Source organism: Aquarana catesbeiana, linkage group LG11, assembly GCF_042186555.1.
Source record: "Aquarana catesbeiana isolate 2022-GZ linkage group LG11, ASM4218655v1, whole genome shotgun sequence".
NCBI lineage: Eukaryota > Metazoa > Chordata > Amphibia > Anura > Ranidae > Aquarana > Aquarana catesbeiana.
The window spans coordinates 47,677,747-47,702,727 of NC_133334.1; the positions used below are offsets into that span (position 1 = coordinate 47,677,747).

The window sequence follows — 24,981 nt, forward strand, 5'->3', positions numbered from 1 at the left end:
CAACTTCTTCTTTATGTATTATAAATCTTAGTTTTAAGTGCAGTTTGTATTATTAAAAAACAAAACAAAAAAACAAAAAAAAAAGTGTGAATAAAGCCTTATACCCAAGAGCGAGTACCAATACCTTTTCTCAAGTACTCGCCGATAACAATTACTGTGGTTGCACTGATACCTTTTGCGGTGCCACTTGAGCCCATACAAAATGAATAGGCTCAAATGCATGCGATTTGAACAGGAATGTGATGCAATTCCTGTCCAAATAGAATGTGGTTTCCCCGCACCGCTCCTGTGTGAACCCAGGCTTGCCATAGCAACATCCGTTGGTATCAGTGCTACCCTAGTGATGGGTATCAGTGAGTACTTGAGAAAAAGTATCAGTACTTGTACTCGGTCTTGGGTATCGGTGCATCACATGTTTACGCATCTTAAAACCAATGGTCTATTACATCAATTTAAAAAAAAAAATGCCTTTATGCCTAAAAACAATGCGTTTTTTTTTTTTAGGGCTGCCATGTGCAAGAGGCCTCATAGGTTCTGGTGTAAGGTGCAGTTAGGCCTAGAAAACAGACAAGAATGCATTTCTTGTCTGGTGACTTCCAGGAACCATGCCCAGCTCCTAGAACAGTTATATTTACTGCTAATTCAGCGTGCAACGTGATGTTCATTATCTTGTTGATTTCTCAGCTTCTACAGTAAACAGGATAAGTAGAGAAATAAAAGAAGGGGAATATATATATATATATATATATATATATATATATATATATATATATATATATATATACATATATATACATACATACATAGAGAGAGAGTCCTCCCTTCCTTCTGATTCTAGTTGGTTTTTATAAGACATTTGAAGACAGTACCCTATGCAGTAAAAGGATCGGTGCACTCACAACTGATAAGAATTTTTGACAGCTGCTGGGAATTGAAATTGCCTAAAGGTTTCATAGGTATCTTAAGCCTCGTACACACGGTACGATTATTATTGGACAACCGAGGGTCTGATTTTTGTCAAAAGGGCGAGGGTGCCAGGATCTTGTTTTGCATACTAACGTTACACAAATTGTTGTGCCACAAACACGAATGTAGTGATATACTACGAGGAATTTCAGCTCTTGAGCGCCACCCTTTGGGCCCCTTCTGCTAATTTCGTGTTTGGTGAGCATTGATTCCGAGCATTCGTGTTTTGTACTTTCGACTTTTATGTGACAGATTTGTGTACTGACCATACGAAAATCTGACGTCAAACCGTTGTCCGCCGAAAATTTACTAGCCTACTATCCAACATTTGTTGGCTGAAAGATGGACAACAATTGTCAAAAGGAGTGTACTAACGGTAAGATTTTAGGACAACAGTCTGTCAACAGACAATCCCCTGCCAACAATCGTACCGTTTGTATGAGGCTTTAAAGTCCGTAAGACATGCAAAAAACAAAGGTTGAATTCACCTAAACTTATGATTATAATTTCTGCTTTTGGTCTTCTAACCCAATAAGACAGCTACCTACAAATATCAGAGGACAGTCAGAAATGGAGGCACAATGTGTGAACAGAAAGATCTATCTTGTGAAAAAAAAAAATAAAAAAAAAATTCCTAAATCCTCTTTCAGGACAGCTCATGAGGTATAGGCATCTCCTCTGACAGGAAACACTCCATAAAAAGTACTTTAACAGGAAGTCCTGTTGAACTGGTCAGTTTATTGTGTTTCCTCCTCCCGGAGGAGATGCATCACCTGGAACCTGGGTGAGCGAGGCCTTTGTTTCTCTGGCCAACCTTTTCTTCCACCCACAACTTTATCTACCTTGCTCCCCTGGGAACAGCTGGTGAGGTTCTCTGCTAGATTACCATCCAAGACCACTCCTCACTACGGGAAGAGATCTTGGTTCCTTTCCACCTTTTGTGCCTAGTGAATGCCATCTCCGGAAGCGGCACACTCCCTTGACAGGGACCAGACCAGGCAGTGTGGGTTCCCAATCTGGGTGTCTGGGTGCATACACTGTAGGGCACTTTTTGAAAGGGTCTTGCGCTTTTGCTGCGTTGGGTTTGAGGCCCGTCTGTGTTCCTGTTTGCCCGAATGATGCACGAGCATTAATCTCAGTAGGGGCATAAAGTCACTTCCAGGTGTCAGAGGGTATCATGGTTGGATCACCCTTTGCTCCCCCTAAAAACACATAGCACATTCAGCCAGCTTTCAGTGAGAAATGGGACTAATCTGATGAAAGTGACCTACCACCAGCTATATCGGTAAAACCAGGAAATGATCAGAACTCTTGGTGTTTGGGTGAATGAACCCATTCCACTGTCTTTGCTTTCTAAAGCTGAAAAAAGGGGTTTCAGTTGCTTGAAATTGCTTTGTATGGCCAACATAAGGGCATATGTTTATGGCTTTTTGTAAAGCCGTGGAAAGAGTAAAATTGCTCTTTTTAGTTCAGTGGAGGCAAAAAAATGACTGGCTTAAAAAAAAAAAAACCTCTTCGTTGCCCAGGGAGTGTCTTTTTGACCAGACAGATTGGCTGGCTGAAAATTCATCTTTCTTTGGGCACCTTAAAAGAAATCTTGGATTAGAAGACCTCTGATAGTTTCCACTCTGGTACCATTTGTTTCCTACCTCCCCTCCATTCGAGGGCTGTGGCGTCCATCAATCACTTCAGCATTCAACCCTCTTAGCAGTATCTGATGTCTATGTCGGTGTGTTGTGGCTCCATTCTCTGACCCCTAGCTCACAGCAATTTCCTTTAGCAATATAGCGGTCAAAGGAAAGGCACACAGCCATCACATATTCAGGGAAGTCTCAATTGCGGAAGACTTGCGGAGGCCTCAGCCCTGTAGTTTAAGCACAGGCCACCAGAGTAGAGGGTATAGGAGGTTTCCTATTGTTGGGGACATTATTATTATTATTATTATTAAAAAAAAATGGCAGGGAGGAACTGTAGTGTGAAAATTCATTCGCTATCGTCACACAATTGGGTGGGATGTGGGCGTATTCTTTGTGCCCCGAGCCCACCCCCTTCTTTTTTTTTTTTTTTTTTAAGCCTATTAGAGCCTCTGGGTGCTGAATCGGGTGCTTAAAAAAAAAAAAAAAAAAAGAAACAGTCCCGCCATAGGAATTCATGAGCCTGGCCTCCTGAAAGGGGCCAGGCGATGTCCGTGCGCCCTCAATGCACAGGTCACAACTGTGGCATACATTTGTCCTAAAAAAATAAATAAAAATGTAACGATTTTTTTTTTTCTCCCTTTTTGGAAATAGTAGGCACAAGGTACATCCCCCTATTTAGATTGAATTGCTATTGGTCTTCCCATTAGAGAGATTTCCCTTTTAAAGCTGAAATTCAATCTGCTTTCCATTTTCTTATAAACAATATTTTAGCTGTCATCACTTAGGTTGGCCATAGATGATGCGATTTTTCTTTCCTGCAGCCATGGGTTGCAGGAAAGCAAATTGCTTGATTCCCCCATCAACACAGTCAATGTTAATGGGGGATTCCCTCCTGCGGAGCTATTGTATTCTCCTGGGGGCAGATGATGGGGACTTGTGCGGGGAGCCTGCAGAACACAGTGATTATTACTGGCGGATATAGCTTATAGATCAATCGACATCTATGGGCAGGCTGCAGATCAGCCTGCCCATAGATGGTTCAAATCTTGGCAGCAGGGAGATTGAAACCATCTATGGCTGGCTTTAGCCTCAGTGCTTCTCCATATAATGTAAGCAGATCATGGCTGATGGGAGGATCCTACAGGGTGGTATGGCTAGCTTCTTGAAAACATCACAGCACCCTGCTTCAGTACTGCTCCTGAAAGCCCTCAGCCCTGATGCAAGCAGTGGGCTGGCTTTTGGAAGGTTTATTGCAAATACCAAAATGCTTTGGGTTCTCATTTTGGAAGAGTAGGCAATCCTAGGAAGGCTGCATTGCCTAGGTAAAGCCTACATGTGATACTGAGCCTCCATAATTGGAAGAACTGAAATCCAGTGAATGAAAGGGGCTGGCTAGGGACAATAAGGCTATAGAGTAAAGGACTAGAACTAGATGATGCTGGCTATCCAGCAGGTAGGAAATGAGGTGCGCTTTTATTTAGACTTGGTATCTTCTAGTGCACCCCGTGAAAATCTTAGTGCGCAGTGAATTCAGAGTAAACTATTTCAGTAAAGGAGAGGGGCCTGTACAATTGTGCAACAAGGCTGGAGACCAGCTTTAATATTTCCATCTCCTGCAGCATTTAAAGTACCTACCTTTTTAGTACCAGGCACCAAAGGAAGTACTAGGTACTCCAGCTATGGAGGAGCATGTGGCCCACTCCATGTGATAGCACTAGGCTGATCAGCACGGTCATCCTAGCAATCCATAGACATTTTATATGCTACAGTACAACCTCAATGGTTGATTGTCTGTGCGTGGCTTTCCTTTGTTCTGGGTGGTTAAATAAAGTACTGGGGAAGTGAAAGGAAAGCAGGTGCATGTATGTGTCTCCTGCATGGGCAAAGCACAGATTCACCTAAGGCTTCCTATGCACTAGCGGCTCTTAAACTTGACTTTAGGAGCTTTTGCCGATATTATTATTTTTTTTTTTTTATAAAAAAACTCCATAAAAGCTTGTGTGTTAATGTACACATAGGCTTTTATCGGAGTTTAGGAGCTGCTATGGTTAGGGAGCTTCAACCTCCCTCTCCTGAACACAAAAAAAATTAACTGCCAACCTCAAATCATGGTAACATCATGGCCGGTGGCTAAAGTAGGCTACTGTATGTGTACATGAAGCCTAAGCCACGTTTTAGAGGTTGGTGTAGTCTGCATGCTGTCTTCTTTATAAACCAATCTGTGATTCAACCATAGTCCACCAATAAAGCGTTTACAGAAAAAGGAGATACGGAATATGGGCTGTCCTTTTAAAGCTACTGAAAAGAAAAGTAATTAAAAATCTAACAAGGAGAGTGAGACTCTTGGTAATGGCTACTAAATATAGGTAGACCTGAAAACTCAGGTGCTGAGGTCTTCCTGCTTGGGTCCTCGAAAAATATGATTGTAGTGGTTGTTCAACCTTCAAACATCTGCCAAGCAGTGAAGACGCTGTTCTGGGCCGAGTGATCTTTTAGGTTCTGGTTGTGTCGCTTGTAATGGTATGTACTAAGTCCTGTCTGTTTCCCTCAGGTTCCTCCTCCAGTCTCTGGAAGATCTGGATTCCAGTTTACGGAAGTTGGGCTCCCGGTTGTTTGTAGTACGTGGACAGCCAGCAGATGTTTTCCCTCGGCTTTTCAAGGTGAGTCAGTGTAACCTGCATTACGCTGAATACCATGGCAGAAAATAGAGAAGTCTAGGGCCTCATGCACACGAGACGCTAGTGCAAACTCTGCTGAACACATGTTTTTAAAAGCTGAAACCGGCGTTTAGAAACGCCCGTTTTGCCACGTTTGCATGCCGCGTTTAACCACGTTTGCGTCTAGAAGCATCTGCAGAGCAGAAAATGACATTTTGCGACCCATTCTTGGGGCCCCATATCTCGGGACCACTTGGTGCTAGGAACCCCAAATTTGGTGTGCTAACACAGTGGAACTAGCACTACAACATATCCAAATGCGGGTGGCAAAATGTCAAGCACTTCAGCAGAGAATGACATTTTGTGACCCGACTTTGGGGCCCCATATCTCAGGGCCACTTAGTGCTATGAACCCCAATTTGGGGTTCCTAGCTCCAAGTGGCCCCGAGATATGTGGCCCCAAAGTCGGGTTGTAAAAAACACTTATAAACGTAAATGCGGTACCGGCGTTTAGCCGCGTTTGGCGTCTGAAACGTGGAAAGCTTTTGCGTCTGAACCCATTTTTTTGCTTCTGGAAAAACGAGGTTAAACGAAACTGCCTAAAAACGCCAAAAAACTAGACTGTGTACATGGACACATAGGATGACATTGAATGGGTTCAGGGGCAGTTGAAAAAAAGTGTCCAACTGCCTCTGAACGCGAGTTTAACAGCGTCTCGTGTGCATGAGGCCTAAATGCCATTAATATGCTTACATGATCCACATTCTTTATTATTTATTGTTTTTCTATAATCCAGGCAGAGTCCACAGCTTTTTATAGAGGACATTAAATCATTTTCATTCGTGCTGGTCCCCAAGGAGCATGTGCTATTATTGTACTGACTGTGATATTTGTGGATTAGTCACTAGAGGGGCTCAGTGCAGCTAGCCTGTTTCACTCTTAAGCACTATTGAGATATCAGCCAGATAGAGAGTGCATTCTTTTCAATCACCTAACTTCTAGATGCTAAGAAGAAAGCCACCACAGACCGTAGAAATCACTGGTGTCCACATTTATTAGGAAGGATATCCATGACATTGACCATCCTTGTCTATAAGGCCCCCTCAACTGCGTTTCATCCACAGGGCTTAGTTGTATGGGTGAAATGCGTTGGTGGGCAGTCCCAGATGAGGTCTGTCAATGTAAGGCTTGTAGATATCTTCGAGCTTGACATTGACCGCCCTCATCTGGGACTGCCCCTCAAATGCATTTCACCCATAGGGCTTAGTCGTATGGGTGAAACGAGTTAGCTGGGCAGTCCTAGACGGGGCTGTTAATGTCAAGCTTGTAGTTATAGTCAAACTTGGACTGTTCCTCAAAGTCCTTGCATCCCATGTAGAGAAGGGCAACTGCTGGAACATGGGGGAGAACGGGCTGCGGGAGCGGTTTTACAGCCTGAAGGGATTCTTCAGGTGTAGAGTGTCAGGTAAGTAAAACTGCCCTTTAGATCTAAATGAGCATTTCACCTTTGCAATGTGGGGGCATCACCGTTGGAAGGGAGCATTTTACCTTTCCCTTGAGCTTTTAGGGAAAGGAAGTTTCTTTTCCAACATTGTATTAGAGCTATGTGGCCAGTTTGGCAGAGTTCTTCTATATATAAAAAGCTTTATGTATTTTCTTCCAAGTCCGCTTGGATCTTGAGCTATTTTTGTTCACTGACCTTTACTGACGTAGTTTTTCTCCTCGTTATTTTGTCGTATTGTTGCGCTTTGTGAAGTTTTCAGCTATTAAATTCAGCACATACTTTCTCTCCTCCGACTCGATCCTTTTAAGTTTGCTGTCAGAATTCTACAGGGAATTTATTAGACCGTGTCTGCTGCGCCGCTTTGAGCAGCCCGTCTCCGAATCTTAGATGTTAAATATAGAAATCGCCAACGTGGGCACATACTCCCCCACAGTATGATAATGCAAACAAATATAAGAAAATGAATGAGATTTCCACCGGGGATCATCATCTTTTCTTGGCACAGGCTGAAGCTGTGTTTCAAGAAGCATCTCAGCCCAGAGAGTATTAATTAGATGTTCTGCTTCTCAGCTGGGAAGTGTGCTGAATGTTAAATTAATTCTGAATTAAAGCTCATGCAGGCGTCATAGAGGAGCAGAAAGGTTTTAGCATCTCTTTGCAATTATTTTTTCAGACTGTCAAGGGGAAAATATAGCCCTATAAAATGGTTTTAATTTAAATCAAACCTGTGCTTTGCCCACGCAGGGCAACGGGTTTTCTTTAATACCCCCTTTTAAGCAGCACATAGTCAATTTTCCTTTAGTTCTCAGCCAACAGGAGCAAAGAAAATGCCCTATACATACAGGTATGGAGGAGTATGTTGTTCACTCAGTGGCCCAGCATTGAGGCTTGGTGATTGGCCCAGCGCTGTCACTTGGAGACCTCAGCCCCGTGTAAGCTCCATCTAGAGAAATTTGGGGCATATGCAGAGTTTCTGCTGAGCAGGGTAGCTGGGGAGCATAGGTTATGTCCATGTGTGCTGTTAGTGAACCTATTGCCTTGAGGTAGAAAGGGGGTGCACCATTAAAATCATCCTGTCACGATCAGGAGTCAGGCTCAAAGACCAGTTGCTATAGCAGGGGGAAGCTCACACAGGAATCAGCGGGATAGGTACACAGGCAGGTCACCCTGGCAAATGACACGGACTCACCTGACATGCGGAGTCTAAGTACTAACCGGTGTTCACCAGACCTGATGGTGGAGATGGATTTTGTTGCGTGTTAGCACCGGTGTGGTGGTCCTCAGGATCGCCCCACCAGGAGGTGAGCAAGCCTGGGGTCTAGTAGCGGATTAGGCAGCTAAGGATCAAACAGAAGTATATTCAGTAAACAAGCCAAAGGTCAGTAACGAGTAGTTGCAGATTGGGATCAGGCAGAAGTGTAGTTGTGGAACAAGCGAAGAGTCGATCACGAGTGGTAGCAAAATATCGACGGCAGCAGGGAAGACGAGAGCGAGAAACTGGCTGAGTAAGCACAATAATCTGGCAAACGGGAAGTGCAGAGACATGGCTTAAATCAGGAAGTTCAAGGTTCAGGGCAGGGTTGTCCAATGGATCAGACAGGCTGCTGTCCAGCATCTTGGGTAGCTCAGTCAGCAGAGTTATTGTTGGACACAGCAGAGGTCCAGGTCTGCCAAAAACGGGTCACAGGAGTGCAGAACGCACTGCACTCCTGTGATCCATAGAAGTACACCCAAATAAGCTTTGGCTACACTATTCCTTTAAAGCCCAACTGGACTTTATTGCAGGTACTTATATAGCGCCATCAATTTACGCAGCACTTTACATATATTTTGTACATTCACATCAGTCCCTGCCCTCAAGGAGCTTACTTTTCGGTTTGGGTGACGGGTTCAGTGATGTATGATGTACAGTTGTGCTCATATTTTGCATACCCTGGCAGAAATTGTGACTTCGATATTAAAAATATGACTGTTCTTGCCAAAAAACTGACTTTTATTTAAGGATAGTGATTATATGAAGCCATTTGTTATCACATAGCTGTTTAGCTCCTTTTTAAATCATAATGATTCCAGAAATTACCCAAATGGGCCTCATCAAAAGTTTCCATCCCCTAGAATGTTTGGCCTTGGTACAGGCACCCAAGGTGAAACACACAGGTTAAAATGGCAATTAAAGGTTAATTTGCCACATCTGTGGCTTTTTAAATGGCAGTCAGTGTCTGTGTATAAATAGTCAATGAGTTTGTTAGCTCTCACTTGCACTGAGCAAACTAGATAATGAGCCATGAGGAGCAAAAAAAGAACTGTTAAAAGACCTGCGTAACAAGGTAATGGAACTTTTATAAAGACGGGGAAAGTATATAAAAAGATAAACAAAGTCTTGAATATGCCAGTCAGTAGTGTTCATACACTTAAGAAGTGGAAAATTCGGCGATCTCTTGATGCCAAGGTCAGGTAGACCAAGAAAGATTGCAGCCACAACTGCAAGAAGAATTGTTCAAGATACAAAGAAAACCCTACAGGTAACCTTAGGAGAAATACAGGCTGCTCTGGAAAAAGGTGCGGTTAAGGAGCACAATGCGAGGATACAAAAATGAGCTACATGGTCATGTTTCCAGAAAAAAGCCTTTACTGCGCCAATGCCACAAAAAAAGCCTGGTTATAATATACCCAACACCTTGACCCGGCTCACCTCTTCCGACACGCAGTACTCTGGAGTGATGAGACCAAAATAGAGCTTTATGCTCACAGCCATAAGTGCCATGTTTTGGAGAGGGGTCAACAAGGCCTAGCGTGACAATGACCTGAGGCACATGGCCAAGCTGACCCTCCGGTGGTTACAGCAGAAAAAGGTGAAGGTTCTAGAATGGCCATCAGTCTCCTGACTTTAATATCATCCTGCCACTCTGGGAAGATCTCAAATGTGCGCTTCATGCAAGACGACCAAAGACTTTGCATGACCTGGAGGCATTATGCCAAGACAAATGGGCAGTTATACCACCTGCAAGAATTCAGGGCCTCATAGACAACTATTAGAAAAGACTGCATGCTGTCATTGATGCTAATGGGGGCATTACACATTATTAAGAACTAAGGGGATGCAGACTTTTGAACAGGGGACATTTCAGTTGTGCCATTCTGTTTATTACCTACAGTTACAGAATATGAATCCCATAAGAAATAAAAGAAATGTATTTTGCCTGCTCACTCATGTTTTCTTTAAAAATGGTACATACTGTATACTACCAATTCGCCAAGGGGATGCAAACTTTTGTGCACAACTGTGGGTTCTTGTACATGCATACTTAATAGGTGTAATGAAGAGTTTCCCTGTACAGTGATCACAGCAGCATGTGCTCCTTGTATTGGTTCTGTCTGTGCTAGGAAATGGGGGGGGGGGGTAATCGCCGTGAGAAACGTGACTGTTTGCAGTCACGAGCCTAGCGGAAAAGCCCATCTCTCAGGGATCCTCTGCTCAAGAGCTCTACTATCTTTGTCCTTTTTGTTTGAGCTTTCTGCACAACTTCCCCTAGGAATCTTTGTCCTGCCAATGTGACCGTGACCTCACCACGCGTGCTCAACAGGATTGTAAACCTGTTTTTAGAGCACGGGCTTTGTGGCAAAGCATCTAGGTCATGTACACAAAGAAAGCTGGAAGCCAATTACAACTGTGTATTGGCAGTGCTGGATCTAAAAATGCAGGTAATCTGGATGCTTTAAAGCTGGGATAAACCACCTCTGGCACTAAAATCTTTTGTTGGGCTACAGTTTACTTGATGCCACAGCAGCAGTTGGCATGGAGGGCTGAACAAGAAATCAAAACGGGGAAAAAAAAAATTTACACACACACACTATATTACCGAAAGTATTGGGGCGCCTGCCTTTACATGAACTTTATTGGCATCCCGGTCTTAGTCCGTAGGATTCAATATTGAGTTGGCCCTTTGCAGCTTCAACTCTTCTGGGAAGGCTGTCCACAAGGTTTAGGAGTGTATCTATGGGAATGTTTGACCATTCTTCCAGAAGCGCATTTGTAAGGTCAGGCACTGATGTTGGAAAAGAAGGCCTGGCTCGCAGTCTCTGTTCTAATTCATCCCAAAGGTGTTCTATCGGGTTGAGGTGCAGGCCGGTCAAGTTGCTCCACCCCAAACTGGCTCATTCATGTCTTTATGGACCTTGCTTTGTGCACTGGTCCAAATCATTTAGTGGCGGGGGGATTATGATGTGGGGTTGTTTTTCAGGGGTTGGGCTTGGCCCCTTAGTTCCAGTGAAGGGAACTTTTAAGGCGTCAGCATACCAAGACAATTTCATGCTCCCAACTTTCTGGAAACAGTTTGGGGATGGCCCCTTCCTGTTCCAACATGACTGCGCACCAGTGCACAAAGCAAGGTCCATGAAGACGTGGATGAGAAAGTTTGGGGTGGAGGATCAATCAACTTGCTACATTCAGCCTGCCCAGTAATGGTTTGAATCTCGGCCGGTTCCTGCAGAACCAGCCTAGATTCCAAACATGTATGGTCCTCCTGGTCTTCCCTCAGGAGGGAGCAAACACAGTTCGCAATCAGCCAGCCTCCCTCAGCCACACAGGCAGTATTCAGTTTCAATGAGTATGCTGACTCACACTTACATTCAGCCTGCCCATACACGGCTTAAATCTCGGCCAGTTCCTGCTAAACCGGCAGAGATTCAAACTGTGTATGGCTTATCTACAAAGATGGCCGTATGCTACCCAGATCAGCATTTTTCTGTGTTTACATTCAGCTGCGGCCACTCAGCCTGTACACATCAATGTTTATGTGAAATGACACATGGAGCAATTACCTGCGGTAAGGGACAGATAAGCAGCCCGGACACACATTGTCTGTGTAAAGAATCGCTTGTCTCTGTCTAGCTGCATGTAATTGCTCCTCGAAGAGCCATAGAGGCGGCTTCCATCTACAGCTAAATGTAACAACCTGGCTGTACCTGCCGCATAAATACTTCTGGAGGTGTATGGCCATAAATCCTCATGTGAATGATCTCTATGGCCGGTGATGGTGAACCTTGGCACCCCAGATGTTTGGGAACTACAGTTCCCATGATGCTCATGTACTCTGCAGTGTAGCTGAGCATCATTGGAATTGTAGTTGCAAACATTGGCACCCCAGATGTTTTGTTACTACATTTCCCATGATGCTCATGCACTCTGCAGTGTAGCTGAGCATCATGGGAAATGAGGTTCCAAATCATCTGGGGTGCCAAGGTTTGCATCACTGCCTTAGGCTGATCTACCATTTACAGTATGAATAAAGTTACATCTGCTTATTTAAAGCAACCCTGTCTTAAGAATGTCAGTCACACCTCACTTGGCTCCTCTTGCAGTGTTTTTTTTTAATAATCAATGAACTGACTGCATACAGTAATGTTTCCACCCAAAAAAAACAACCTTCTGTGACGTGTTTCGCCACTCCTGGCTTGTTCCTCTATCATTTTGAGCAAGCCAGGAGTGGTGAAATGCGTCAAAGTTTTTTGTTTTTTGGGTGGAGGCTTTACTGTATGCAATCGGTGTATTGATTATTTAAAAAAAATACTGCAAAAGGAGTTAAGTGGAGTGTGTCTGACATTCTCTCATATCTTTGATGAAGAGTGATTACAATGGTGAGCACCTAGGATGTCCATTGAGGCCAGTCTAGGGCGGAGCTATGGATCTGTGTATGCTTCCAACCCTGTCGTAAGGTGCCCTGCACACGGGGCCGCCTAGTTGCAGTGTGTCCCTCCCAGTGTGTTCATATGCCCAAAAGGGACAAGTGCAGCACCCAGGCCCATGGCATTCTTCAGCTGGACAGGGCTGAACGCGGTGATACCTACATCTAGAGCCTTAAATGACCACGAGGGACACACTTCACCTAGACGAGCTGCATTTGCAAGGGGTCTCTCTGTATCAAATGAAGCTATAGCCTGTCTGTAGAAAAAAAAGTCTACTTATATACTTACGTTTCTGGCATGCAATGTCCTAAAACTTTGCTATTTCACAAGTACTTGGCCACCAATGATATTCAACAGTTCCAGGTATCCTAAATACCTGCTCTCCCCCTCCACATACATCAATACCTGCTCTCCCCCCTCCTTATACATCAATACCTGCTCTCCCCCCTCCTTATACATCAATACCCGCTCCCCCCCCTCCACATACATCAATACCTGCTCTCCCCCCTCCTCATACATCAATACCCGCTCTCCCCCCTCCACATACATCAATACCCGCTCTCCCCCCTCCACATACATCAATACCCGCTCTCCCCCCCTCCACATACATCAATACCCGCTCTCCCCCCTCCACATACATCAATACCCGCTCTCCCCCCTCCACATACATCAATACCCGCTCTCCCCCCTCCACATACATCAATACCCGCTCTCCCCCCTCCACATACATCAACACCCGCTCTCCCCCTCCACATACTGTGGTTCTTTATGCTGGTTTTTTCCTCTGTGCAGAGCTCTTTCCCTTCTCAAAGTTTTTCAGGTCTATATTTAGCACATTTGCTATAAGAGCCTTCAGGAACCTGCTGCTGTTCTAAAAATGATTAAATGAAATGTGCTGAGCATTTATAATGGACATAGCACTCCTGGTTTCTCCTCCAAGCTGCCCTCAGTCTTCTGGGTGAATGGCGCCCAGCCTTCTCCCAAGCAAAATACTGAAGACAACATGTGGGTGAGTGGTTTCATAGGCAGCCCTTCACAGTGGCGCCCTGCCTGCACATTGATGCAAAGAGTGGCACTGACTTTGCATTATTGAAGAGCACCCATTGCTGGAAAAGATATGACCAGCTTATAGAGATCTGGAAAAGGGGCGTACATAAAAAAAGCTGTATATAAATCAAAGAAAAGCATAGGACTTTGGGGGGGGGGCACAGGTATAGGGTTGGATGGGAGATGGAAGGAAGTACTGAGAGCTGAGTGGGGAGATTCTGACGTTGGGCTTTAAATTGGAGTTATGGATAATAAAGATTGTACAGTGTAGAGAAAAAAAAGTACAAATAAAAACAAACCAAAAAAACTATAGTATTGACATTCAAGAATTGTGCTGCAGTGATCTACTAAATCCTCACATAAACACTAAAGTGATTCTAAAGCCTAAGTTTTTTTTTTTTTGTTTTTTTTTTTTTATAAGAATTCATTCCTTGCATTAAGGTAAAAAATGTTTAGGTTAAAGTATCGCCCAACCCCCCAATACTTACCTGAGCCTGATCTCAGTCCAGCGATGTGCACGAGAGCAGCATCTCTCCTCTCCCCTCCTCTCCTCCCTGCTCTCACAGGCTTTGCTGAGAGCAGAGGGAGCCATTGGTTCCTGCTGCTGTCAGTCAAATCCTGTGACGACAAAGTGGGGGGCGGGTCCTCGCCTCGCTGTCTGTGTCATCGGACACAGGCAGCGTAACCCGAGATTGAGCCCACAGGTGCGCCACCATAGGAAGTAGTTTCCTATGGTGGAACACCAAGAAGAGGAGGAGCCAAGAGTGGTGGTGGGGCGGCCCCTAGAAGAGGAGGATTGGGGCCTCTCTGCAATTCCACTGCACCGAGCAGGTAAGTATAAACCTTTCCTGTTATTTAAAAAAAATATATATTTAAGACTTTACAATCCCTTTTAAACAGTTTGGGCTTGTATACCTTTTGGTAGTCAATGAAAATCAATCTTCCATGAATCGCTTTATAGAATATGGTACAGGAATGGCTGACCATACTGCCATACTGCCACCTCCGGAATGCCCTATTTCTATTCTTCTTTTTGACAGCCAAACACGTTTTTGGAATGGAATTGCCATGCTGCAACTTTTTCCTAGTGTTTGGCTCATGGTTGTGGCACAGCTCGGTTCACTTGAATAGGTCACGTTATCCAACAGTACTGCTCGACGGTACAATAAGTGATATAGTAAATGACGCAGCCACCTTGTGTAAAGGGCTGTCGGGTCATCATTGATCTATGGCAGACATATGCAATTAGCGGACCTCCAGCTGTTGCAGAACTACAAGCCCCATCATGCCTCTGCCTCTGGGTGTCATGCCTGTGGCTGTCAGAGTCTTGCTATGCCTCATGGGACTTGTAGTTCTGCAACAGCTGGAGGTCCGCTAATTGCATATCCCTGATCTATGGGGTTGATTTGCTAAAGGCAAATAGGCTGTGCATTTTTGCAAGTGCAATTGCTCCAGAGCAGGGGTCTCAAACTGGCGGCCCTCCAGCTGTTGCAAAACTACAAGTCCCATGAGGCATTGCAAGGCTGACAGTTACAAGCGTGACTCCCCCAGGCAGAGGCATGATGGGACTTGTAGTTCCACAACAGCTGGATGGCCACCAGTTTGAGACCCCTGCTCCAGAGCTTGGTAAATGACGGGGAAGCTCTGCTGACTTCCATCATCCAATCATGTGCAAGCAAAAATTCTGTTTTTTTTTTTTTTTTTTTTCTTTGCACGTGATTGGGTATAATTTGTAAAGTGAAACTTTACCTCATTTACTAAGCTCTGGAGAATCTCCACTTGCAGAGTGTGCACTTTTGCAAGTGCAATTGCAATCTATTTGCCTTTAGTAAATCGACCCCCTATGAGTCTAGGCCTTGGTCTCCTCATTCTGTTTTTGCAGCTCAGTAAATCGGAGTGCCTGGAAGGGATTTTGCCCAAAAATAAAGTGTAAGAAGATTAGGAGTATAAAATAAATGTACACATATTTAGAAGCAGCATTTGGGTTTTAACTTGAATACACAGCTGAAGTCTCAGGCGTCATAAGTCCAAGCATTCCAAATGTTGGCATGTTATCCTGGCACAGGTACTGCTGTGCTGTCTCCATTTATTTGTGTATTGTTCGTACTGAGACCTTCATAATCCTTTAAGCAAAAGCTATTTATTTTTGGGCAGATGCCAGCAGGTTACATAATGTGAAAGTAATACTTGGCTAGACAAGCAGTTATGCGGATCCACTTCTCAATATATTTCATACCAGCCAGGGCTGTCTTTAGCGCAGGGCAAATAGGGCAGCTGCCCAGGGCCCAATCACTGTTTGGGGGTCCAAAGCAGCTGCCAATTGAGCCCACACTGCTCCCCGCCGGAGTTCTGCCACTTGATGCAGAGGTAATGATGTGCAGTAACCTCTAGCAACCAATCAGTGAGCAGTAATAATCTGCTATAATCTCTAGCAACCAGTCAGTGAGCAATAATGATGTGCAGTAACCTCTAGCAACCAATCAGTTAGCAGTAATGATGTGCAGTAGCCTATAGCAGTCAATCAGTGAGCGGTAATGATGCACAATAACCTCTAGCAACCGATCAGTGAGCGCTAAGGATTTCCAGTAACATCTAGCAACCAATCAGCAAGCAGAGATAATGTGTTTTAGCTTCTAGCAACCAGTCAGTGAGTGGCAATGATATGCTGCAAGCTCTGGCAACCAATCGCAATTGCTGCCTGATCTGCTGCAGTAAACTGATTTTGAGTCTAGCTGCTATTTAATGTATATCTCAGAATTGGGGGGGGGGCTAAGAAAATGTTTGCCCAGGGTTCAATCAATATTAAAGACGGACCTGATACCAGCTACTTATTTTCAAGGCACCAAAAGTAATCCTGGTGCAAAAATGACACCAGGGAGTAGGGCTGAAACAACTAATCGATTATGAAAACTAGTTGCCAATTATTTTCATAATCGATTAATCTTCCAGCCGATTAGTTGGCCTGCATACAGAATGCATTATTTGTTTACATATCAGGAAATACAGTGCAGCACACATACAGCTCAGTACACCGTCCATACATGTCATTAAGTGCCTGAGAACCTGTGAATGTGTGAGGAGCAATGCCTCATGGGACATGTAGTCCTGGGCAGGAAGTGAGTGGGTCTAAAGGCAGAAGTTTTTTGCCTTGCTATAGGGGCACTCTATACTATAATTTGCAGTTTGCTATTGGGGCACTCTGAAGGCAGGAGGAGCCAGAAGCATTGGTGGGGGACCCCAGAAGAGAAGAATTGGGGATGCTCTGTGCAAAACCATTACACAGAGCAGGTAAGTATAACATCTTTAATTAAAAAAAAAAAAAAAAAAATACTTTAACCATCTCAATACAGGGCACTTTCACCCCCTTCCTGCCCAAGCCATTTTTCATCTTTCAGCACTGTCACACTTTGAATGACAATTGCGCGGTCATGTAACACTGCACCCTAATGAAATTTTTATTATTTTTTTCCCCACAAATAGAGCTTTCTTTTGGTGATATTTGATCACCTCTGCAGTTTTTATTTTTTGCGCTATAAGCAAAAGAAGAGTGACAAGTTTGAAAAAAAAACACAATATTTTTTACTTTTGCTATAATAAATATCCAATTTTTTTTTTTTTTTAAAAACACATTTTTTCCTCCATTTAGGCCGATATGTATTCTTCATGTTTTTGATAAAACAAAATGGCAATAAGCGTATAGTGATTGGTTTGCGCAAAAGTTATAGCGTCTACAAAATAGGGGAAATATTTATAGCATTATTTATTTATTTTTTTTATAGCATTTTTATTTTTTTTTTTTTTTTTTCTTACTAGTAATGGCGGCGGTCTGCGATTTTTTTTTTTTTTTTTTTTTTTTTTTATCGTGACTGCGATATTGTGGCGGACATATCGGACACTTTTGACACATTTTTGGGACCATTCACATTTATACAGCGATCCCTGCTATAAAAATGCACTGATTACTGTATAAATGTGAGTGGCAGGGAAGGGGTTAACACTAGGGGGTGATCGAGGGATTTAACTGTGTTCCTAGGGAGTGTTTTTAACTGAAGGGGGAGGAGACCGATCGGTGTTGCTCTATACTGAGAACACACATCGATCTCCTCTCTGACAGGACCTGGATCTGTGTGTTTACATACACAGATCCACGGTCCTGCCGTGTTACCGGGCAATCGCGTGTGCCCGGCGGACACGCGCATCAGGTGCCCAGCGACACGGCGGGCGCGCGCGATTGCCACCGGCAGCGCGCACGCGCGCCCCCTGATGGGCAGGGAAGGCGAGGGCGTCATATGACGCCCTCCCAGAACGAGAGTCGCGCCGCCTGGCCGTCATATGACAGCCGGCGGGCGGCAAGCGGTTAAAGATTGTGCAGGGAAGATCAGCATCTGAACCCAGAGAAGGTGGAGGCTGATAGACTGGAGGTAATAGAAGGCATTACAATTACATTTAAAGTAAACTTTTACGTGGGGGGCAGGGCACATTACGTGGGGGGCAGGGCACATTACGTGGGGGGCAGGGCACATTACGTGGGGGGGAGGGCACATTACGTGGTAGGCAGGGCACATTACGTGGGGGGGAGGGCACATTACGTGGGGGGGAGGGCACATTACGTGGGGGGAGGGCACATTACGTGGTAGGCAGGGCACATTACGTGGGGGGGAGGGCACATTACGTGGGGGGGAGGGCACATTACGTGGTAGGCAGGGCACATTACGTGGGGGGGAGGGCACATTACGTGGTGGGTAGGGCACATTACGTGGGGGGCTGGGCACATTACGTGGGGGGAGGGCACATTACGTGGTAGGCAGGGCACATTACGTGGGGGGGAGGGCACATTACGTGGTAGGCAGGGCACATTACGTGGGGGGGAGGGCACATTACGTGGGGGGGAGGGCACATTACAGGCGCCCCACTGTGAAAGGGGTCTAAATAAAAAATGTGCAAAACAGATTACAGCTCACACATACAAGAATGACATTTATCCTGCAAGGCTAGTTAAAAATACCTGAACATATTCAAAAATATGGGGGTTTGGCCACACTATATGGTCATATAGTGCTAAGCCCACTTACTGCGACAAAGTACCCCGAATTAGTGGGTCCTACTCTAGTAATAGAATGGAAGATCCTGCATCTTAACCATGGGAGCTGAACGCCTCTATGTGGGAGAACAGAAGGGGATTCCTCCTATGTACTGGTGGCCACTAATAAGAGGTAATGAAGAGGGGGAGGGGTGCTCCAGCCCAAGAGACCTGGTCAGGGTCTTTGCATATTAAATTATACACCACACTTTATTTATTTATTTTTTTTTTTTAAGGTGATTAATCGATTATTAAAATAATTGTTAGTTGCAGCCCTAATTGGGAGCATGGCACCGTTCTCATAGCTTCAGTAGTGTTTGTGACTTAAAACCTTTTACTATTCACAATGAATCCCAGGCAAAGATAAACGTGCCACTGAAATACATTTATGGAAGCTGTTATCTGCCAAAGGATTTTCATTTCTGTTCATCCAGTCCTGATATTTACACAGCCCTGCGGCACAGCATATCCATGTCTGGTAGGGCATTAGACCTAATGTGTTCTCTGCTGCAGTAGTGTAATACTTACAGGTCAGCTTGGGACCATTACAATGCTAAATCTGTGGAATGCATATGTACCTTTTTTACATTTTCACACACTTAAGTCATTTCTTTAGGCTCTCATCTTGGTATTTTGCAGGAATGGGGAGTGACCCGGCTAACGTTTCAGTACGATTCTGAACCGTTTGGAAAAGAGCGAGATGCGGCCATCATGAAACTGGCCAAGGAAGCTGGTGTAGAAGTCATTGTGGAGAGCTCTCATACCCTGTATGACTTGGACAAGTAAGTCATGATAATAATGTATGTCACCCTCCATACTGTATCTGTCCAATTATTGAACCTTTAGGGTAAAGGCAGTGGTGTCAAGCTCAATTTCATCACATGCTGAATCAGCATTATGGTCGCCCTTAAAGGGCCAGTTGTATCTGTAAAACTAGATGTCCAGAGCTCCCCCCCATCCATCATCAGAAGTCCGTCTCCTACACTCCTTTACATCACAGTGCACCCCCCCCCCTTACCTTGTGCTGCTGCCAGGAAGAAGCTGGGAGCGGACTGGGAAGCAGAAAGTGCAAGGTCTGGAGGAGGACCAGAAGAGGCTGGAGTCTGCTGAATGCTGAGGCCAGGGGAGGCGGAGATGAGGGGGCTCTGTGGAAGTACAAAAGTTCCAGGATCTGGCGGAGGAGTTCCATCATCCTCTCTGCTGCCCACTGCTGAGACCAGGTGGGGGTATAGATGGGGGAGGGGTGCAAGGGCCACGTTAAATGGCCTGGTTGGCCTAATTCGGCCTGTGGGCTTTGTGTGTGACACGTGCTTTAGGGCTGATGTACAGTACACCTATGCATTGGTGTCAGCGCTTTGCGTGCCATTCATTTTGTAAAAACACTCCGATGCACTAAGGCAATGCAAATGCATTGCAGCACATGACAATTCACCCTAGTGCAGTGATGGCGAACCTTGGCACCCCAGATGTTTTGGAACTTCATTTCCCATGATGCTCAACCACACTGTAGAGTGTATAGGCATCATGGGAGATGTAGTTGCAAAACATCTGGGGTGCCAAGGTTCGCCATCACTGCCCCTAGTGCGTTGCAGCAAACATTTTGTTACATGTCCAAAGACTTGGGCATTTCTGTGAATGAAAAGCCCATTCAATTTATTGGGGTGCTTTAAAACAATGTCTTATGCCGCGTACACACGGTCGGACTTTTCAGCTACAAAAGTCCGACAGCCCGTCTGACAGACTTTCGATGGACTTTCAACGGACTTTCTAACGAAGGGACTTGCCTACATACGATCACACCAAAGTCCGACGGATTCGTACGTGATGACGTACACCGGACTAAAATAAGGAAGTTAATAGCCAGTAGCCAATAGCTGCCCTAGCGTCGGTAAATCTAAAGTCCATCAGATTTGCGACTGGAAAAGTCCGCTGAAGGTCCGGTGAAGCCCACACACGATCGGATTGACCGCCGGATTTGGTCCGTCGGTGTCCGTCAAACAAGTTCGGCCGAAAAGTCTGACCGTGTGTACGCGGCATAAGGCCACTTTTGCGTCTGAGGTTGATGTAGTGTAGTAGGACTAACGAGGAAAAAAAAAAAATCTCTTGTGCACCTGAGGTTTTCTTTGCTCTGCTCAGTTCTGTTCGCTTGGTGTGGTAATCAGGTAATGGTGTGGTAATCAGGGAGAGCAGACACATAGAGGTCCACTTCCTGGCAGCACTAAGCTTGTTGGTTTGAATCCCCACCAAGACACTACCTGCCTGGAGTTTGCATGTTCTCCCTGTGCCTGCCTGGGTTTCCTCCGGGTACTCCGGTTTCCTCCCTCACTCCAAAGACATGCTGGTAGGTTAATTGGATCCTGTCTAAATTGTCCCTAGTATGTATGAATGTGAGTTAGGGACCTTAGATTGTAAGCTCCTTGAGGGTAGGGACTGATGTGAATGTACAACGTATATGTAAAAGCGCTGCGTAAATTGACGGCGCTATATATATATATATATATATATATATATATATATATATATATATATATATATATATGTGTGTGTGTGTGTGTGTGTGTGTGTGTGTGTGTGTGTGTATATATATATATATATATATATATATATATATATATATATATATATATGTATATGTGTGTACCTGAAATAATAAAATGAATGAACTCTCACCCCAAGTGCAAGCACAGCCCAGGGCACTATCAAGACCCCCAGGCAGCCCGGCAAAGTATCAGTGTGCCATAGAGGGGGTAAACCCCTTGATTGAACCTGCAGAGACATATAATCAAATGTATTTGGACATAACCAGTAATGTCCAATATAGCACATACATATTACATGTCTAGTCCATTTTACCTACCCTGTTTCCACAAATGGTTTAATTTTATTCTGGTGGCATACAGAGCCAAAAGTATGAAAATTGTGCCTGTGTCCAAATGTATATGGACCTAACTGTATATATTGTACATTCTCATCAGTCCCTGCCCTCAAGGAGCTGTCTAAGGTCCCTAACTCACATTCATCCATATTCCAAGGCCAATTCAGACAATTGACCTACCAGCAAATCTTTTGGAGTGTGGGAGGAAACAGAGTACCCAGAGGAAACTCACGCAGGGAGAATATGTAAACGCCAGAAAGGTAAAGTCATGATTAGGATTTGAACCAATGGCCCTAGTGCTGCCAGGCAGAAGTAATAACCACTTATCCACTGTGCTGCCCATGTATATGCATATAAATTGGCTTTGTACATGTGTTATCACATTCTGCATGCCAGTCCCAAGGCTGAGCAATTAGGAGGGTTGAAGAAAGACCTGGTGACCCATTAAAAAAAAAAAATCTGTGAAAGTCTTTCAAGCGTGTATCGGACATGGTGCCTGTTTAAATACAATTGAACATATGTATAACAGGGCTTTTTTTCTCAGAGAATAGGTGCAGGAACTGCCCCTTCTGAGTCACTTCTTATCTCCGCCCCCTACCCACCTCTGAGCACCGTTCCTTGGTTTCACCCCCTACCCACCTCTCAGTACAGCCCCTTTTAAAGAGTACAGAGCCAAGTATAATTGCGTGGTGCTAAGTAATTTGTAAGAAATTTGTTAATGATAGCAAGAAAAGTAGTAAAATAGATTCCGCACAGCCAGCAGCAATAGATTCACTCAGAAACAATAGACCCCCCCCCCCCCTAGCAACAGTGGACCCCTACAACAAAATACCACCCAGCACCAACAATAGATCTCCCAGCATCAATAGACTATCCAGCAGCTAGCAACAATAGACCCCCTCCATCAATAGTAGATCTCTTCCAGCAATAATTGACCCACCAGCAACAATAGACCGCCACTCAAAAATAGATCCGCTCCAGCAATAATAGACCCTCCAGACCACCCCTGCACCCTTTGCCATTACATACATTCAGTGCTGGAGGTGCCGGAACTGCGTCCCCCCACGTTCCCGCTGAAAAAATGCCCTGTGTATACATACACATACAATTTGGTCAGAGGAATGTAGAACTGAAAGAGAATTGTAAGTCTGCTCCAAAAAATGGCCCGCAAAATGCACACAGGTATGGGGGGGGGGCTAAAAGCTATAACAGCGGTAACCGCTTTAATTCCTTAGACAGTCATGAACGCATTACTCATTCATGCCAAGGAAAGTGTAGGATTTTCCACATATTCCCAGCAAGTGTTCACACCGCCACCTACTGGCCGCTCTTTCTTCCTGCAGAGTCACACAGCCTGGCATGTGCTCAGTGGGTTTCAATGTCCCCGTGCTGAGCTGTGGCTCCTCCCTGCACGTGCACAGGGGACAGGGGAGATTGGATATAAGCTACCAACATAATCACTGACGCAGGGAAAAAAAAAAAATTGGAAATGAAATCTAGAATAAACGGTTGCATAAGTTGTTGACAGCACCAGGTTAGGAGAGAGAGGTCAGAGCGATGTAATGAGATTTCCCTCAGCCGGGCTGGACAGCAGGAGGCTCAGTATTATATAAAGATGCTGCTACAACGCCGCATTCCGGAGTGTTTGATCAGCAGAACATCAGGCTGTAAAATAAGTATGTGGGTGTGCAGATCCTTTCATGAGCCTTACTGTATGAGATCAGAGCTGCTGAACCTGTCCGTCGTCCTCTGCAGAGGAGAGATGTGAGGCTTCCCTGTGACATGCGGTTTGCTCCAAGAATACGTTACGAGCTCCATCAAGGCGTCCCGGGACCACATTTTCATCCCACTGATAGAAATCAAACAGATTCTCCTTTTTTTTATTCTCAATTGTGTCTTACATTGGAGAACATCAAAGTTTCATCCTTTCATCTTTTTCAATCAAATTTAAATATAAGTCAAATAATAATAAGTCAAATAGGTCAAATAAGATTATTAACACCAATTCTTTTTTTTTTAAATTCCATTGTTTTTAGTTTATCAGTGTAACCAGTGACGGCTGTTGCTCAAAATTTTTAGGGGGGCGCAAACAAACTGGAAAAAAAAAAAAACCATCAATTGCAGCCTCACTGTGCCCATCAAACGCAATTGCCGCCACTGTGCCATCAAACAAAGCCACTGTACCCATAAATTGCCACCACTGTGCCTATTAAACGCTGCCACTGTGCCCATCAAGTGCAGCCACTGTGCCCATCAATCGCAGCCACTGTGCCCATCAATCGCAGCCACTGTGCCCATCAATCGCAGCCACTGTGCCATCAAACGCAGCCACTGCACCCATAAACTGCTGCTACTGTAACCATCAATTGCTGCCAGTGTGCCCCATCAATTGCCACCAGTTTGCCCCCCCCCCCCCCGCCCCGCCTGGCACTTACCTGTCTCGGGTCAGCGCTGTCCTCCACGCTCCCTCCGAGTCCTCGATGTCTTCTCCCGTCTTCTTTTGCTATGATTGGACGCCTGGTGTCCAATCACAGCGCCTTTCGCTTCAGCCAATCAGGTGACAAGTAACCAGACCCGGTGCACCTGATTGGCTAAGAGGTGGGTCAGTGTTAGGGAAGCAATTTATTTGATTCCCTAACACAGCACTACGTAAGCAACGAACGCACAGCAGTGCGCCCGCTGTTTACCAATTTGGAAGCCTATTAGAGCCCACAGCTCTAATCAGGACGCCTATTAGAGCCGACGGCTCTAATCGGGCACTTCCAAAACACCCCCGCTGCTGTAATTCAGATGCCCGACAAGGGGCCGGACACCTGAATAGGGGCGGCAGCGGCGACAATAGATAGATTCATGCAATGCATGAATCTATCTATTGAAGATTGATGGGTGCAGAAGAGAGGGGGCCGCGCTCCTGCGCCCTCTATGGATGCTCCGCCACTGAGTGTAACGGTAGGAGACTTTATTTTAGAGTTCTGCGTTATAATATCACCTGTAGGTCTTGGCCTTCCACCAACCTGTGAAAGGAGAAGCAGCAAGCTGACAAGCTAATTTCTCGCTCTTTGCTCCTATATAACCATATATATGACACTTGTCATATGAGCATTTCAGTACAACTGATTGGCTCCTTGTGCTGCTTCTCCCTCTCCCAGCCTGAGCTTTGCTGTATATGGGATTGCAAGATGCTGATCAAAGGCCAATATCAGGTACTTACATTGTTTTGCATGTTAAAATAGTACACTTAGTTCCTGTTCTCGTTTATGTGTGTTGTAGTAACGCATGTGCTGCAGTGTGCTTTATCATAAATCGTGACATTCTGCGTCCTCGCAGTCTGTTTTAAATGGGACTCGGCGCAGGAAAAATCACTCCCTATTTTTTTTATATTTTTTTTCCTTACCACAGCTCACTCCAACACACACTGACATGGGAAGGGAAGTGCAACCTCCATAGGTTGCTGCATTGCTGAACCAAGACAATAAATCGCATAATCTGGAACTACATGGGTCTATGGTGGCGAGTTAGTTGAATTATTG

At 44.9% G+C, this 24,981-nt stretch overlaps 1 protein-coding gene across 2 annotated transcripts in view; it reads left to right on the forward strand.

Moving 5' to 3' along the window:
* Positions 1-24,981, forward strand: part of CRY2 (cryptochrome circadian regulator 2) — an 81,982-nt gene that overhangs the window by 9,479 nt on the left and 47,522 nt on the right. For both annotated transcript variants that reach the window (XM_073604260.1, XM_073604259.1), the window contains exons 2-3: positions 5,155-5,263; positions 19,216-19,358. In XM_073604260.1, the coding sequence (XP_073460361.1) occupies positions 5,155-5,263; positions 19,216-19,358 (252 nt within the window). The remainder of the gene's footprint in view (positions 1-5,154; positions 5,264-19,215; positions 19,359-24,981) is intronic.